The 14111-nt window shown below is 38.4% G+C and overlaps 1 protein-coding gene across 1 annotated transcript in view; it reads left to right on the forward strand.

Moving 5' to 3' along the window:
- The window catches only part of gnai1 (guanine nucleotide binding protein (G protein), alpha inhibiting activity polypeptide 1), a 40395-nt gene extending 34434 nt beyond the window's left edge, over positions 1-5961 (forward strand). Inside the window, exons 7-9 of the mRNA XM_059987249.1 lie at positions 304-457; positions 2637-2844; positions 4269-5961. Coding sequence (XP_059843232.1) covers positions 304-457; positions 2637-2827 — 345 coding nt within the window. The 3' untranslated portion in view covers positions 2828-2844; positions 4269-5961. The remainder of the gene's footprint in view (positions 1-303; positions 458-2636; positions 2845-4268) is intronic.
- Positions 5962-14111: the final 8150 nt, after the last annotated feature.

Raw genomic sequence — 14111 nt, forward strand, 5'->3', positions numbered from 1 at the left:
TTTCAATAGAGAATTGCTGGTAACTTCCATGCTGTCACTTCAGTGTTGTAGATTGTCAGTCTTGACCATTTGAATGTAATGTTAAACCCACCGAGATGTAAACTTGGAGATATCGGAGTAATGTTGGTTTGAACATTTAGGAAAAAATTGTTCTTTGAAAAAAATCCCGCTGAATTTAATATGTTCTTAAGTAGTGCAGGCAACAGGTTTTAAATAACTGGTCTAGAATGAAGCCAGATTATTTGTACAGATTGAATCAAATCATAAAATATTATACTAATTCTGGTAATTATACTTGCACAGAATCGAATGCATGAGAGCATGAAGCTATTTGATAGCATCTGTAACAACAAATGGTTCACAGACACATCTATCATACTGTTCTTGAACAAGAAAGATCTGTTTGAAGAGAAGATAAAGAGGAGCCCTCTTACAATTTGCTTTCCTGAGTATGCAGGTAACACTTTAATATTTGCATGAAAATACCAGACATGACATACTTGACAGCTATCATATTAACCCTTCAGATGTTAAAAATGCCTCTAGTTGGCCTTTATTAGCTGGCTTATCACCAGCTCTCAGCCAGCAATTCCATGAGAAGGTAGTGAACAAAAGGTTAATGTTAAGTTTAAAAGGTGATGTCCAGAAAGCAGCATAAGTTTTAGGATCCAGTCACAGAAATACTGAAAGCTCACCAGAAGATTTAACTTGGTCAACGTGAATTTAAGAAAGATAATTTTTCTTTGACAAGTTTGCTCAAATCCTGAGGAAACGTTGACAAAGGGAGCCAGTGGATAAATTTAGGTTTCCAAAAGGCATTTAGCAAGGGCTATGAGAGACTGGTGCATATATGAAGAGCCCATAGTGTTGGAGGAAGAAGAAAAACTGGTTGTCATTGGAAAAAATAGGTCCTTTCAGGCTGGAGGGATATTACTAGTAAAGTACCTTAGAAGAAGGATACAAAAACTAGGATGTGAAAACGGGTGAAGGGCATGTTTTTACGCAGGTAATGTTATTGTGCAACAGGATATGGATTGAGTGATTGGGAGAATACCCGGAAAATAGAGTTCAATCTGGGGACGTGTGAGATCATGCACTTCGGTAAATGGAATCAAAAATCTGGTCATTATTTACATAGGGAAGGACTACAACTGAGTGAAGTTGAGGGGGATTCAGGTATTTCAGTACATAAATCTTAACTAGTTAAGAGGTAAACTGCATGAAGGCCTCTATTATAATTAAGTGTAATTCACTTGAAGTGTGCACCACCCTAAAGAAATGACATGTGGTTCTTGTTCTGCTTGGTTGTTAGATACTATTCTTGTACCCATCAGTTTGAATATATAAAGATTTTGTTGTGGTTGTTTGTGAGGCTATGTCAAAAAGAACATCGCAGTTTTGGAGGCAGCCCTAAGAGGCTGATTCTAGGGAAGAGCATTCTGTCACAGGAGGCAGTTCTGACACAGTTGGCTGTGTATTCCTTGGAATTGAGAATGAGGGATGACTCTATTTGACCACAAAATCATAACTCAGCTTGATAATATCAAGCTGGAGATATTTTTCTGAGTGGAAGAGTGGCAAACAAGGGGACGTGGCTACAGGATTAGAAGCCAATGTTTTTAAACTAAGATTCATAGCTATTTCTTCTGAGGGTAGTGAATCTCTGTGGGTCTGCAATCTCCAATCCTCCACCATCCCCCCCCCCCCACCACCACATTGTGGATGGTGGTCAGCCCGTCAAATTGCTTTATGGTGGAGATGGATAAATACTTGAAAGATTGAGCAATTGATGGTTCTGGGAACTGCCGCAGTAATAGTGTATAGACTATTATAGATGCAGTCTTACTGAATGGTGAGATAGGGTTGTTGGGTCTGGCAGTCTCCTATTCTGTCTTTTTTGTGTGTGTTCAGTGCTGTTTACTTAAAGGGATCAGACATGGTTGTAGTACTCCAGGTATGGCCTTGGAGTTGGGTGAATGCGAAATTAGCCTTGATTGTGTGGTTTGGGAGGTGGCATTTCATCTGAAGAGGAGGTGGTTAGGGTGAGGTTACTGCACTAAATGTGCAGTATTGTAGTATATAGTAAACTGTCAAAATCCAAAGTGATGGTGTTGCTCTGTAGACTTGAGCATGTCAAAAAAAAAACTTGTCAGTTACTGGTAACTGAACTGAAGAATTGAATTCCTTTGTAAGGTGTTTTTTTGGGTCTTGGCAAATCCACATTCAACACTGCTTTTATTTCTTGTGTGCACAATTACTTTGTTTATTTTGGTTATCATAGCATGGTTGTTTTGGGATATTGATCAGACAGAAAGGCCGTAGTTCAGTGTATGAGAATGTAATCACTGGTCCCTAGTGCTGTGCCTTGCTCTTGTAATTCACGTAAGATGCACCATCTTAAAGGAATGATGTGTGTTTTTTGTTTTGCTTGGTTGCTAAGTATTTGTATCAATCAATTTAGTCCCATGACAAGAATGCCTCAAAAGACTGCTTATTTGGCTTATTTGTGGACCTTGTATCCATAGAATGGTCTGTATAGTGCTGTTGAGATATAATAAAGGCTGTTGTGAAAGGAAGTGAATATTTCATAAGAGGCTTGGTGTTTTACTTTTGCTTCTGTTTACCCTGTTATACAGGATCAAACACATATGAAGAGGCTGCAGCTTACATACAATGTCAGTTTGAAGATCTGAACAAACGAAAGGACACCAAGGAAATTTACACCCACTTTACATGTGCCACAGACACCAAAAATGTGCAGTTTGTGTTTGATGCCGTCACTGATGTCATTATAAAGAATAATTTAAAGGACTGTGGTCTGTTTTAAAGCTGTTGAAGGGATTGGTAAGTTGCCTTTTGTTTTTGCTGTTGATAGGCAAGGTAGAATTTTTCAGCTGGAATGTGTGGGGGTGGGGGAAGCTGCTTGTGAAATGATACATGGAAAGCTTTTACAGTTGATCTCCTCGTCTTCTTTGGAAATCACCAATCTTTGGAATTTTACTTTATTCCCACCCATCCCCAAAACCTCTCCATTGTCTTATACCACAAATAATTCCTGTAGCTTAATTTTTCTTTATTTTCTTTCTTTCTCTTATTGACAATTTTTGAATATTTCTTTAATGTATAAAACTTAATTCAGATTTCAGTATTGTTGAAATCTAGATTGTTTGGGTGGCCATTCATACACTTTGGCCAAAACCATGGGTAATCTCAATATGAAGTCTAATGCTTTTGAAGCTTCCAGTTGCTTCAAGCTGCGATGTCTATCTAGGTCATCACTCAGACTTGGGAGACAATGAGGTTGGGGTTTAGGGACAAGGATGAGGGGAAGTTTGGAGTCAAGGGTAGCAAATGAAGGATCAGGCAAGAGCCAGTTGTCAGTCTGGTTGGAGTGCTCTGTGGACAAAGGCCAGAAATCTTGGAGGAGTTGCTCAGCCCTCGTCCTCGTGGGTGTCAGGCCATGAGGATGAGAGCTGACGACTCTCTCTCTCCCAGCTTGGCAAGACCCAGGGTTAGGTATCTGTGCAAGTTCAGAAGTCAAAGCCTGAAGTTCAAAGTCATGGAGGTCGAAGCCTGAAGGTTGAAGACAGAAGTTGTTGGGTCTGAAGGTTGAAACCTGAGAGCCAAAGCCTCTGGGTTGGCATATCTGGAAGTTGGAGTCCTGGTGTCTGAGTGTGGGCCAGGGGCTGGAGTTTAGAGGCTGATGTCAGAGTCCAGGGCCAAGGATTCCATAGGCAGCCTGTCCTGTAGTCCGATGTCAGTCCGTGTTCATGAGTCGGTGGGAGTGTGCAAAAAATTTTTGTTTTTGTTGTTTGTGGTGTTCTGATTAACATGAACATGCTGGAATGTGTGCCAATGCTTCTGGGCTGACCCCAATACATCCTTAGGTTGTTGTGTGGGTTGTTAATGCAAGTGATGCATTTCACTGTATGTTTGGTTGTACATATGGTAAATAAATCTGAGTCTGCTCTTAATGGATAAGAATAACTTGCCTTTTGAATACAAGTCACCAGTTCAGACTTTTGCATAGGTAATATTAATGATTTCCTTGTTAGGTAAGTATTCAATATTGTGGTGACTTCTAATTTCTCAAAATATGTCACTAAATAAAATGTGTATTTGGCCGTACTGGTGATGTAAATAGAAGTCTTTTTCAGTTTGGAAATGCAATTATTAAAATTATTCAAATGCAATGCTATATCACAAATGTTTCCAAAAAATGTGTGAAGAGCTTTGTGTTTTAAATGGAGGGTTTTATTTTATTACAGATGGAAAATAACTTCAGTTCAACCTGTCTGCTTCTGGATTAAAGTTAAGGGAAGACATACTGATTGGAGGACCAGTACTGTACAATTTGCCAGTTGTAACAGCTTTATTTATGTTTGTCTTGTATATTTTATAAGTAATTAGAATAGTATACTTTGAGTACTTTGTCCAATTTGTTTGTGTGCCTGTAACTGTAGCATTGTTTATTGTAAGACGTTTTACAAGTTTATTTTCCTAAGACCTTCAAATCTTAGAATTGTGTCTCTAAGAGGAGGAACATTTGTACTTTGGCTTACTCAAGACAATAAGAGCACATTTCCTTTCTAGCTTTGGTTAATTCTGCATGCCTTGTTAATTGTGCAGGGTACTATGCTTGGCAGAATGTAGCATGAATGTATTAAGCTAACAAGTTTCTTGTGGTCATCACCTTTATTTGCTTCCACACCATGATTGGGAGCACATTGCTATGTTCTGCTCCATTTAAGAAGGGTTTTAATCAGTTCACTGCTGCTGACGGCAGAGTACTAACCATTGTTGTTCTACATTGCCTTAAAGGTAATGCCAATATTTTATACACTTTTAACTGATCAAAATAAGCATTTTTGTATTCAAGGCTTAACGTTTGTACATGTATCCTTTGGAATGATTCGTTGAGTATTTGGGAGAGTAGAAAGACCAAACGTATCACTTAATAAAATTGCAGTCACTCAGGCAGTGTCTATTAAATTTGAGAAGATGTGCTCCACCAAAAAAATGTCCACTCCACTTACAGAAAGGATGGCATTTTACAACATAGAATTCTGATCAATAGGACCAGAGATAAAGGTACTTTTGAGTTTACATTTACAGAAGTACATTTTTTTAAGCTGTAACTCTCACATTTGAGGTCAAGTTGGAAGTCTGTTTCAAATGCTTTCTGCTGTACAGGCTACCAGTTTCTCCACTATTTGCTGGCATTTTTTTTTTAAGTTTCTTTCTTTATCCTTGTGCAGGTGATGAATTTTGCTGCTTAAGTGCTTAACTTAAGATTGTCTTGAATCTGTTCTTTTTACTACCATAATATGGAAGTATGTAAAATGTAATCTTGGCAAAAGCTGTCATTTAGTAAATTTTGTAGATACTTTACAATTTTTTTAGTGCTGGTATCTAGATGATTTTTGTCTAAACTAGTGTCACCTGTGCATATGTTTGACCAATTTTAGCATTTAATTCTAACTTAAGCTGGGTCAGATATGGTTATGTAAAGCAAAATAAGCATAAAGTGCATGCATTCTTATACTGCAATGTGGGAATGCAGTCATTATCAACATGCTTTTATACTGTTATAACTGTTGCCTACACCCTAAAGAATATGCAGACTAAAAGCAGGTACCTAAATAAAATTTAACACCTTTTGGAGCTATTTTGTGCATTTCAGTGATGTAGGCTACAATTGTTGTTAAATGTACTAACTGTACAGATGAATTTATGTAAAATTTATTTTTAGTTTGTTGACCTGCAGGTTAGTGTTAAAAGAAAATTTGCTAAAGTCACTGATTTTTAATGTAACAAAATTTATAAAGTTACCAAACTATTAATCCATGTATGTTGGGTCAACAAACATTATCCTGTTGATTTTCTTTGAAGTGTATCCTCTTCATCTGTAAGAGGAAATTAGGACTTGGATAGCTAATAATCAATAAAGAGTTATTTACAGTTAGTCCAAATAATTTGTGCCTTGTTGGTGAGCAACTTTTCTATCAACCTGATCTTATTTCATGAACATTTTCTGATATGTGCAGCTAGATCCACATCTATTGATTACACTCATACAGAAAGAGGCGGAATTTAATTAACTATCTTGTGTAATTCTTGGAAAAATGTATGATTTGGCAAAATGATTAGAAGCTACTGACTCATTAGTGATCATTACTACTGCTTTTTTGAACTTGGTCTGTACCATTATAGATGTCAGTAAGAGAGCTTAAATAAAATTTGAGTTCTGGACTTCTACTGTCAAAACTGGTTTGTGAAACATTTGTTCCATGTGCATATCTGCTGGCAAAATGTGGCTTATTTTCAATGACAGGTTGCCTTTGTCTTGTCTTTGTCTATCACGTTTGTGCAGGTGAATATACAGTATATCATATCTTTTCCTGAGCACATAGACAGCTATGAGGAGTGTAGACCAAGTCTTGTTTTTGCACAGTTTGATTTTGTAAATCTTAAATCCAATCTGGTGGCAGTTTGCTTATCATTGCTTAATCTGGGTCTTTGTCAAAAATTGATCACCTGGCTTATGTAGTCGTCTGTTCTCCACCTGAGAGTAGTTAATCAAGTTCCATGTTCTCATATTCTTATAACACCACCTACATTTCTCTCAATCATTGTTAATCTTTCCAAATAATTACTACCTCTCTGCTTCCAACAAAAATTCCAATTAAGGCCTATAATAACTTAATATGCGTGCAAGATGTCCTTGCTGTTTTAACTTGTACTTGAATGTTTGCTCTGTTATTCAAAACAAATTATATTTTTTCCTGTTAGCCGTTTGTAATTTTAATGTTTTTTTATGTGAAAAGAAGAATCTACAAAAATATCTTAGTACGGAGGCCAAGCTGAAACATTTGTAACAGAAAGGGATAAGTTGGATGATCCAGTTCAACTTTTATATCCCCACCATTATCAAAGTCTCGTTCACTACATGTATTGAAACAGCTGAGAACATTGTGTAACCTGAACACGGTGCAGCTACAGTGCTTGTGCTCGACAATGAACCAACTTGTTCTAGTGTATTGAGAATGTGGAAAGCTGCCTGGGTAATTTCAATCCATAAAATGGTACAAAGTTAATCTGGCTACTCCTCTAACAGCACCATCAAGCTTATTCTAATCTATAAAGCAGGGGTTCCCAACCTGGGGTCCATGGACCTCCTTTAATGGTATTGGTCTTTGGCATAATAAAGGTTAGAAACCCCAGCTATAAAGTGATGGCAGATGTCACTGAATGTCTCTAGTTGAAGTTGATTATAATTTATTTTAAAAATTAACATTTAAATCAACTTCAACGAGAGACATTCAGCTTTCCTTTAATATTAGAGATAGCATCCTAATCAAATAGTACGCCAGCAATGGCTAGCATATGCTTGAGTGCCAGATGCGCAGTGCAGTCCAGCCCCTTAACACAGTAAGTGACAAAACCACTACATTTAATGCTCAGCCCAGGAACAGAATGGCCTAGTTGCAAGTTGCATTTGATCTCCATTGTTCTGTACTTCACTGTTGCATAGAGTAGATGTAGTGGTTTTGAATGAGCCAATCCCTGCAGTAGCCCTGTGACAATTTTATTGCTCAGTCCCACATCAACGTATCTGGAGGTTGTTCTTGCCCAGAAACTCGTCTTGTGGTCTTGTCACAAATACAGTGCTTGACAGAACAAGTCAGACACTGGTATCCTATAGCAAGTGATGTGCTTTCTGGCATCTCATGCCCTTTCCATCCATAATGCGCAAGTCAGGTGTAGGATCAAATAGAGATGCAAGAGGCTGTAAAATCTAGAGTCAAGAGGGGGAAAAAAACAAGCTGTTGGAGGTGAAGGGGAAAGAAATTGTCAGTATTTCTAGTTGAGATCTTGCATCAGGCCCACACATTGCCACAATGATACTTTCTCATGCCTCCAATACTCCACATCCTCTTGGTCACCCCTTGGACAGGGTTCCCTCTCTGGAATATTTCCGATTGGCATGGCAACATTAACCACCATGACACTTCTCCCCTGCCCATTCAAACATGCCAGCACAACATTCATTTTGCTCCAATCCTAACCGAACAATCAAGCCTGAAGACAAGGCTAGTCAGGTGCCGATGTGGGATCTCGGCACAAAACATCAACAATACCGTTCCAGCTATGGATGTTGCTCAACCCATTGAGTTCCCTCAGCAGGTTTTGTTGTGGTGTGATGGATTAGTGTCCTTTGACCTTGTGAGTGGAGCTCCAGAACGAAGGAAAGTACTTGATTGCCACATGATTCACACTATTTCTACTAATGACTTCAGTGTAACTGCAGTGCATTTTGTAGAGTGTATACAATGGTTGCCAAACTTGAAGAGCATGGGCAGCAGGCACAAGGGAACACCCACCTGAGGTACTTTTTCAAGTTGCGTCCCTTCCTGACTTACAAAAATCTAATACCATTTGTCATTATTTGGTCTAAATTCTGGCCTCTCTACCCAACAATCAACAAAAAGGGGGTAGGGTAACCATTTGTGGGTAATCTAGGGGCAGCCTGGTAGCATAGTGGTTAGCACAACTCTTCGCCATACAGGTGACTTGGGTTCAATTCATGGTACTGCTTGTAAGGTGTTTGTACATTCTCCAGTTTCCTCTGACAGTCCAAAGACGTACTGATTGGTAGGTTAATAGACAATAGGTGCAGGAGTATGCCATTCGGCCCTTCTAGCCAGCACCGCCATTCACTGTGATCATACCCCGTTCCTGCCCTCTCCCCATATCCCTTGGCCCCGCTATCTATAAGAGCTCTATCTAACTCTCTCTTAAATGCATCCAGAGACTTTGCCTCCACTGCCTTCTGGGGCAGAGCATTCCACATATCCACCACTTTCTGGGTGAAAAAGTTTTTCTGCATATCTGTTCTAAATGGCCTACCCCTTATTCTTAAACTGTGGCCTCTAGTTCTGGACTCGCCCATCAGCAGGAACATGCTTCCTGCCTCCAGTGTGTCCAATCCCTTAATAATATATGTTTCTATCAGATCCCCTCTCATCCTTCTAAATTCCAGTGTATACAAGCCCAGTCGCTCCAATCTTTCAACATATGACAGTCCCGCTGTTCCGGGAATTAACCTTGTGAACCTACGCTGCACTCCCTCCATAGCAAGAATGTCCTTCCTCAGATTTGGAGACCAAAACTGCACACACTACTCCAGGTGGGATCTCACCAGAGCCCCGTACAGCTGCAGAAGGACCTCTTTACTCCTATACTCAATTCCTCTTGTTATAAAGGCCAGCATGCCATTAGCTTGCTGTACCTGCATGCTTGCTTTCATTGACTGATGTACAAGACCACCTAGATCTCGTTGTACTTCCCCTTTTCCTAACTTGACTCCATTTAGATAGTAATCTGCCTTCCTGTTCTTGCCACCAAAGTGGATAACCTCACATTTATCCACATTAAACTGCATCTGCCATACATTTGTCCACTCAGCCGACCTGTCCAAGTCACCCTGCATTCTTAATTGCTTAAATTCTTTAATTCTTAATTATGAATCTGCATTCATAATTGATAATTATAAGTTGTCAATCCCATGATCAGGCTGGAATTGAATCGGGGGTTGCTGGGCAGTGTGGCTCGAAGGTCCGGAAGGGATTATTCCTTGCAGCATCTGGGGGAACAAAAGGAAATAGCACTGAAGAACATAACTCGCCACCACCCATCTCAAGGTCAAATAGGAATAGGAAGTAATACCAGTCTTCCTCAAAAAAGATTCTTTATCTAGTTGTAGGTGTTTTTTAAAAAATATATACATAAATCCTAAGATTGCTCAAGGTATTCCTTTAGCTGCGGTTTTACTCATTTTAAGCAAGCTCAAACTTGCACTCTTTCATCTTATGTAACAGCTACAAATCCAATATTCAAAAGCAGTTTTTCCCATTTGTCACTTGAATGTGCATTTCTTAAGGTCTTTTTTAAAAACCTGATCAGCTTTACTGTCTTAGCCCATATTTCCCACCCACCTTTATAGGCCAGTACTTTTTTGACTTAACTGTGGCATCAGACACTTAATGATCTAATGTTTTATTGTGTTTGTTTTACCAATTGTTTTTATCCAATGCTTTCATTAGAATTTTGGTGACTTCAAGATCAGAATACTTGATTTTATATCTATAGCACATACCTCAGTACATAAAATATCAAAAACTTAAGTTATACAGTTATTTTATTGTGCTCAGGCTTGCATCCCATCCCTGAAATTCATCTTACTGGGTTTAATGGGTAACAAATTTCATTGTGATTTGTTCCCAAATGTCACCTTTCAGTTGTTATATAGCTCTGTGGTACAATGTCCAAAGTAATTGTGACCCAGCCTGATGTGAAGAAAAGGAACAAGCTTTCACTTGGGAATAATGTTGCAACCATCAGGGAAGCAAAATGAGCAGTAGGCCACTGATGTGTAGTTTCTGTTTTTTCAAATGTCACACTTTAACTATACGCCTCAGGTGACTTTAAGCACGTTGCAGGGCTTGTACAATGACACCAAAAAAGGATGTATATTGTATATATTTCTCTGATATTAAATGTACCTATTGAAACCAAAGGCTCTTAAGGATTTCAGCTCCCTATTTGTGCAAGGCAAGCTCTCAAAACAAGAAAGGGGTAATCCATTATTGTGATGATTGAGAAATAAACATTGGGAGGAGAGGCACCTGCTTTTTAATAGTAATATCCATCTGGCTGATTACATCAACCAGCAGGAATCCAAGTTGGTTTAACATCTCAAATGAACAATAGCACTTCTGATTGTACTGTGCCACCTTAGAACTATACTAAAGTTGCAGTTTTAATTTTGGCCTTCAGTCTTTTTCCTAGTATATGTATGCTAATTCATTTATTAAATTTATTGCTCTGTATCATCTTTAAAATCTTCCTACCTGTCCCTCCATTAGAAGTGCCTCATAGTTCATGTTTTAAAGGGCGTGTTCAGACTGGCACCTGAGAGTCTTTGATCTTGCACGTATGAAAAGACTTGAGGCTATTCAAATATTGATTCTTCTAATGGAAGATTGTTTCAGTTGCTTAAAATGAAAAACATTGAAGTATTGTAGTTAAGAAAATCACTCAGCAAATGATAAACTTAACTGTGGTGAAATTATACAGTCTTCCTGTGCAGCTTATTTCTCTTTACAAAATTGTGATTTGATTCAGTTTCTCAGTCTTCAATGGTTATTTCTAAATTTTTAAGAAGGGATACAGTATGGGATACAGATTATGTTACTGGTATCCAAAGGCCTGTGTTATTGATTGAAATAAAATAAAAGTTCCATCAATGCAGATGATGAATTTAAATTTAAATCTAACTTTTTAAACAAGTTGCGTAAGTAATGGAGATCATAAACTCGTGTGTTATCAGTAAAAACCCCATCTGGTCCACTAATACCTTTTTATGAAAGGGAATCTGATCTATCCTATGTGACCCCAGACCCAGGCAAGTAATTTACTGTGATTTCACAATAATTCATTGTGATTTGAAAGAGCGCAGCTAACTGTTCAATTCAAATTGTATTTGCAGCCTGTGGGGAAGTTGGTTGTAAATGTCTCAGTTTGTGCGTTTGCAGAAAGAGTCCTTGTTTTGTATATTTACATTTTCTAAGATGCTGGTATTGAGGCAGTATTGCAATTGTTGTTATTGGTCAGAATTCTGAAGGTCTGTTGTGACCGGCGCATCCAAAGCTAACATGAAGGGTAAAATTTTGATTCTTAGATTTACTACCCAGGTTTACATGGAACCTAGGTCAGTACAGCTGCAAGGCAGCATCACTGTTGTGAAAACACAAGGTGTCCTTGCCAAATATTTTACCCTGACACCACTATTTATAAACTTGCAGTGCAACCACAACTCAGTTATGTCAATGACACTCCCTTTGAGGAAGGAGAAATAATGATATAAACTAACTTACTGCAAGGAGTGACATGGTCACTCTCTTAGTAATATAATCCAGAATTTCGTAAAGATATGACCCTTCCACTTGTTGGACCAGTCACATATTAATTGAAGAAACTTTCCAGGACACGCTTAACAAAATCTGCCCCTTCTAAACCTCTTGAAGGTCGCAGCTCATATTAGGGAAGTTGAAACTCCCCCTTGAGAACAACCCTATTCATTTTACACATTTCCATAATCTGATTACATATCTGTACCTCAATGTTCTGGTGTCTAATGGGTGGTCTGCAGTACAATCCCATCAGTGTGATTGCACTCTTCCTGTTCCTGAGTTCTAACCAAATGGACTCAGTGCCTGGCCCCTCTATTAAGTCTCTCCTGAGTGCAGCTCTGATATTGTCCCTGATTAGTATACAACTACATCCCACCCCCTCTATCTTATCTAAAACATTAATCTCCCATTCCTACCCCTCTCTACCAAGTTTCAGTAATGGCCACAACTTCGTAGTTCCATGTACTGATCCATGCTTTAAATTCATCAATATTCCTAGCATTAAAATATACACACTTCAAACTATTCAACCCATCATACCTGTGCTGTACTGTTCTATGTTCTATATGAGATCTGTAGTGTTTTGAAATCCATAGACATGTTAAATAGGAATTTCCCTGCTTGTTGTACTGTATACCGTATCTCATCAACCAATGTGCAGATGGTTGAAAGTTGATTATTTCTACTGACTGTATTCAGAGTAAATCATAATGAGGTACCAGTAAAATTTATTTGCCAGCATGAGTTAATGATATTGGACATGCTTTCATTAGGAGCCTTGAAAAGTTTTGGAAGAAGTTGCTGGTATTGATAGCAAGCTTGTGTAGTTTTGTTCACAATGTGGGGCCATGTAAATCTATGGTTCTGTGAATCCCATTCTTACTTAAAAGTAATTTGCAGTTGAGTAATAGCTACCTGATACGTTTAGATGGCTGCCTGTTTCATTTTGAACGGAATGGTTGTTACTGTGCTAGCAGTCAAAGACTGAGACAAGTGCTGCAATAGTGAAATCAAACCACAGGAGCTAATTCTGAAATAAAATAAGTTTTGAATAAAAAAATTGGGATCCACAAAGCTACAGAATAGTCAAAATATTATCACCCAGTGAATTGCCAAAATAATGTCAGACGGTGAATTATAAAGGCAACTGTAAAGTTACCATTGTCATTAAGGGATGTTATTTGCTTTCGTTATCTCAAGCCCACTACCTGGCTAACCCTTGTAATGAGTACCTATAAATGGTGGCTTGGACTTGTCCAATGTAGAAAACACACGTTTTAATCTTAGCCTATTCATGCCTAAAAATTGCTCTCAAAGTCATTGATCATTATATATTAAAAAAGGAGTTTTGTAGCACAAGATAAACACGAAATATAGGAATATCACCCACATGAAATGTCAATTCTTCACAGATGCTGCCTGATTTCCAAGATGTTTCTATTGTTTTCAAACATTTGTGGTACTTTGCCTAGAAAATACAATGAATTATTGTTATCCAGCCAACGGATTAATAGTTTTATTTGAAGTAAGAGGAAAATGGCATTAGCAATATTATTCAGCCTTCAAACTTCGCCCTAGATGTTTTTTGAGTTAGTGTATTAGCTTCCCATGAGTGTTCTTGTAGCGGTGTTCTGCTGGGGATTGGCTGTGGTGCACAGCATGCAATGGGACTTAAGAAACTGTGTGTTGTTTTTCTAATTATTATTTTCCTCCAGGATTTTGCTTGATTAGTTCAAGATTCTTTTCCTTCAATGAAATGATAATGGAAAGCATCCCTTCCAAATTTAAAAGGTACAATTGCATGTTGCATTGCATTTTAAACTACCCTTTTATAAAGTCTGTAATATCCTGATCCTTGGAGTTGCTCCCAGGCTGGAGTGGTGGTGGCTTATGAGACCCAGGTGACTGGGACCACAGTAAAGCCTGAGGGGTTATGTTGTCAAAGTCAGTACATGATACTCAATAATGAAGAGGTATGTATGGTCTAAAATACAGGGAGACTTGAATGGGAAGGCAAATTGAGTGGGTAAATGAAAACTGGAATTCAATGCCGTTAGGTGTCCATTTCCCTCCATTGAAGTTGCATTTAACAGTAAGTTCACCAAGTCTGAGCTGTACTAAATTGTACACTGCCCT

Source organism: Hypanus sabinus, chromosome 13 (assembly GCF_030144855.1).
Source record: "Hypanus sabinus isolate sHypSab1 chromosome 13, sHypSab1.hap1, whole genome shotgun sequence".
NCBI classification, from domain to species: domain Eukaryota; kingdom Metazoa; phylum Chordata; class Chondrichthyes; order Myliobatiformes; family Dasyatidae; genus Hypanus; species Hypanus sabinus.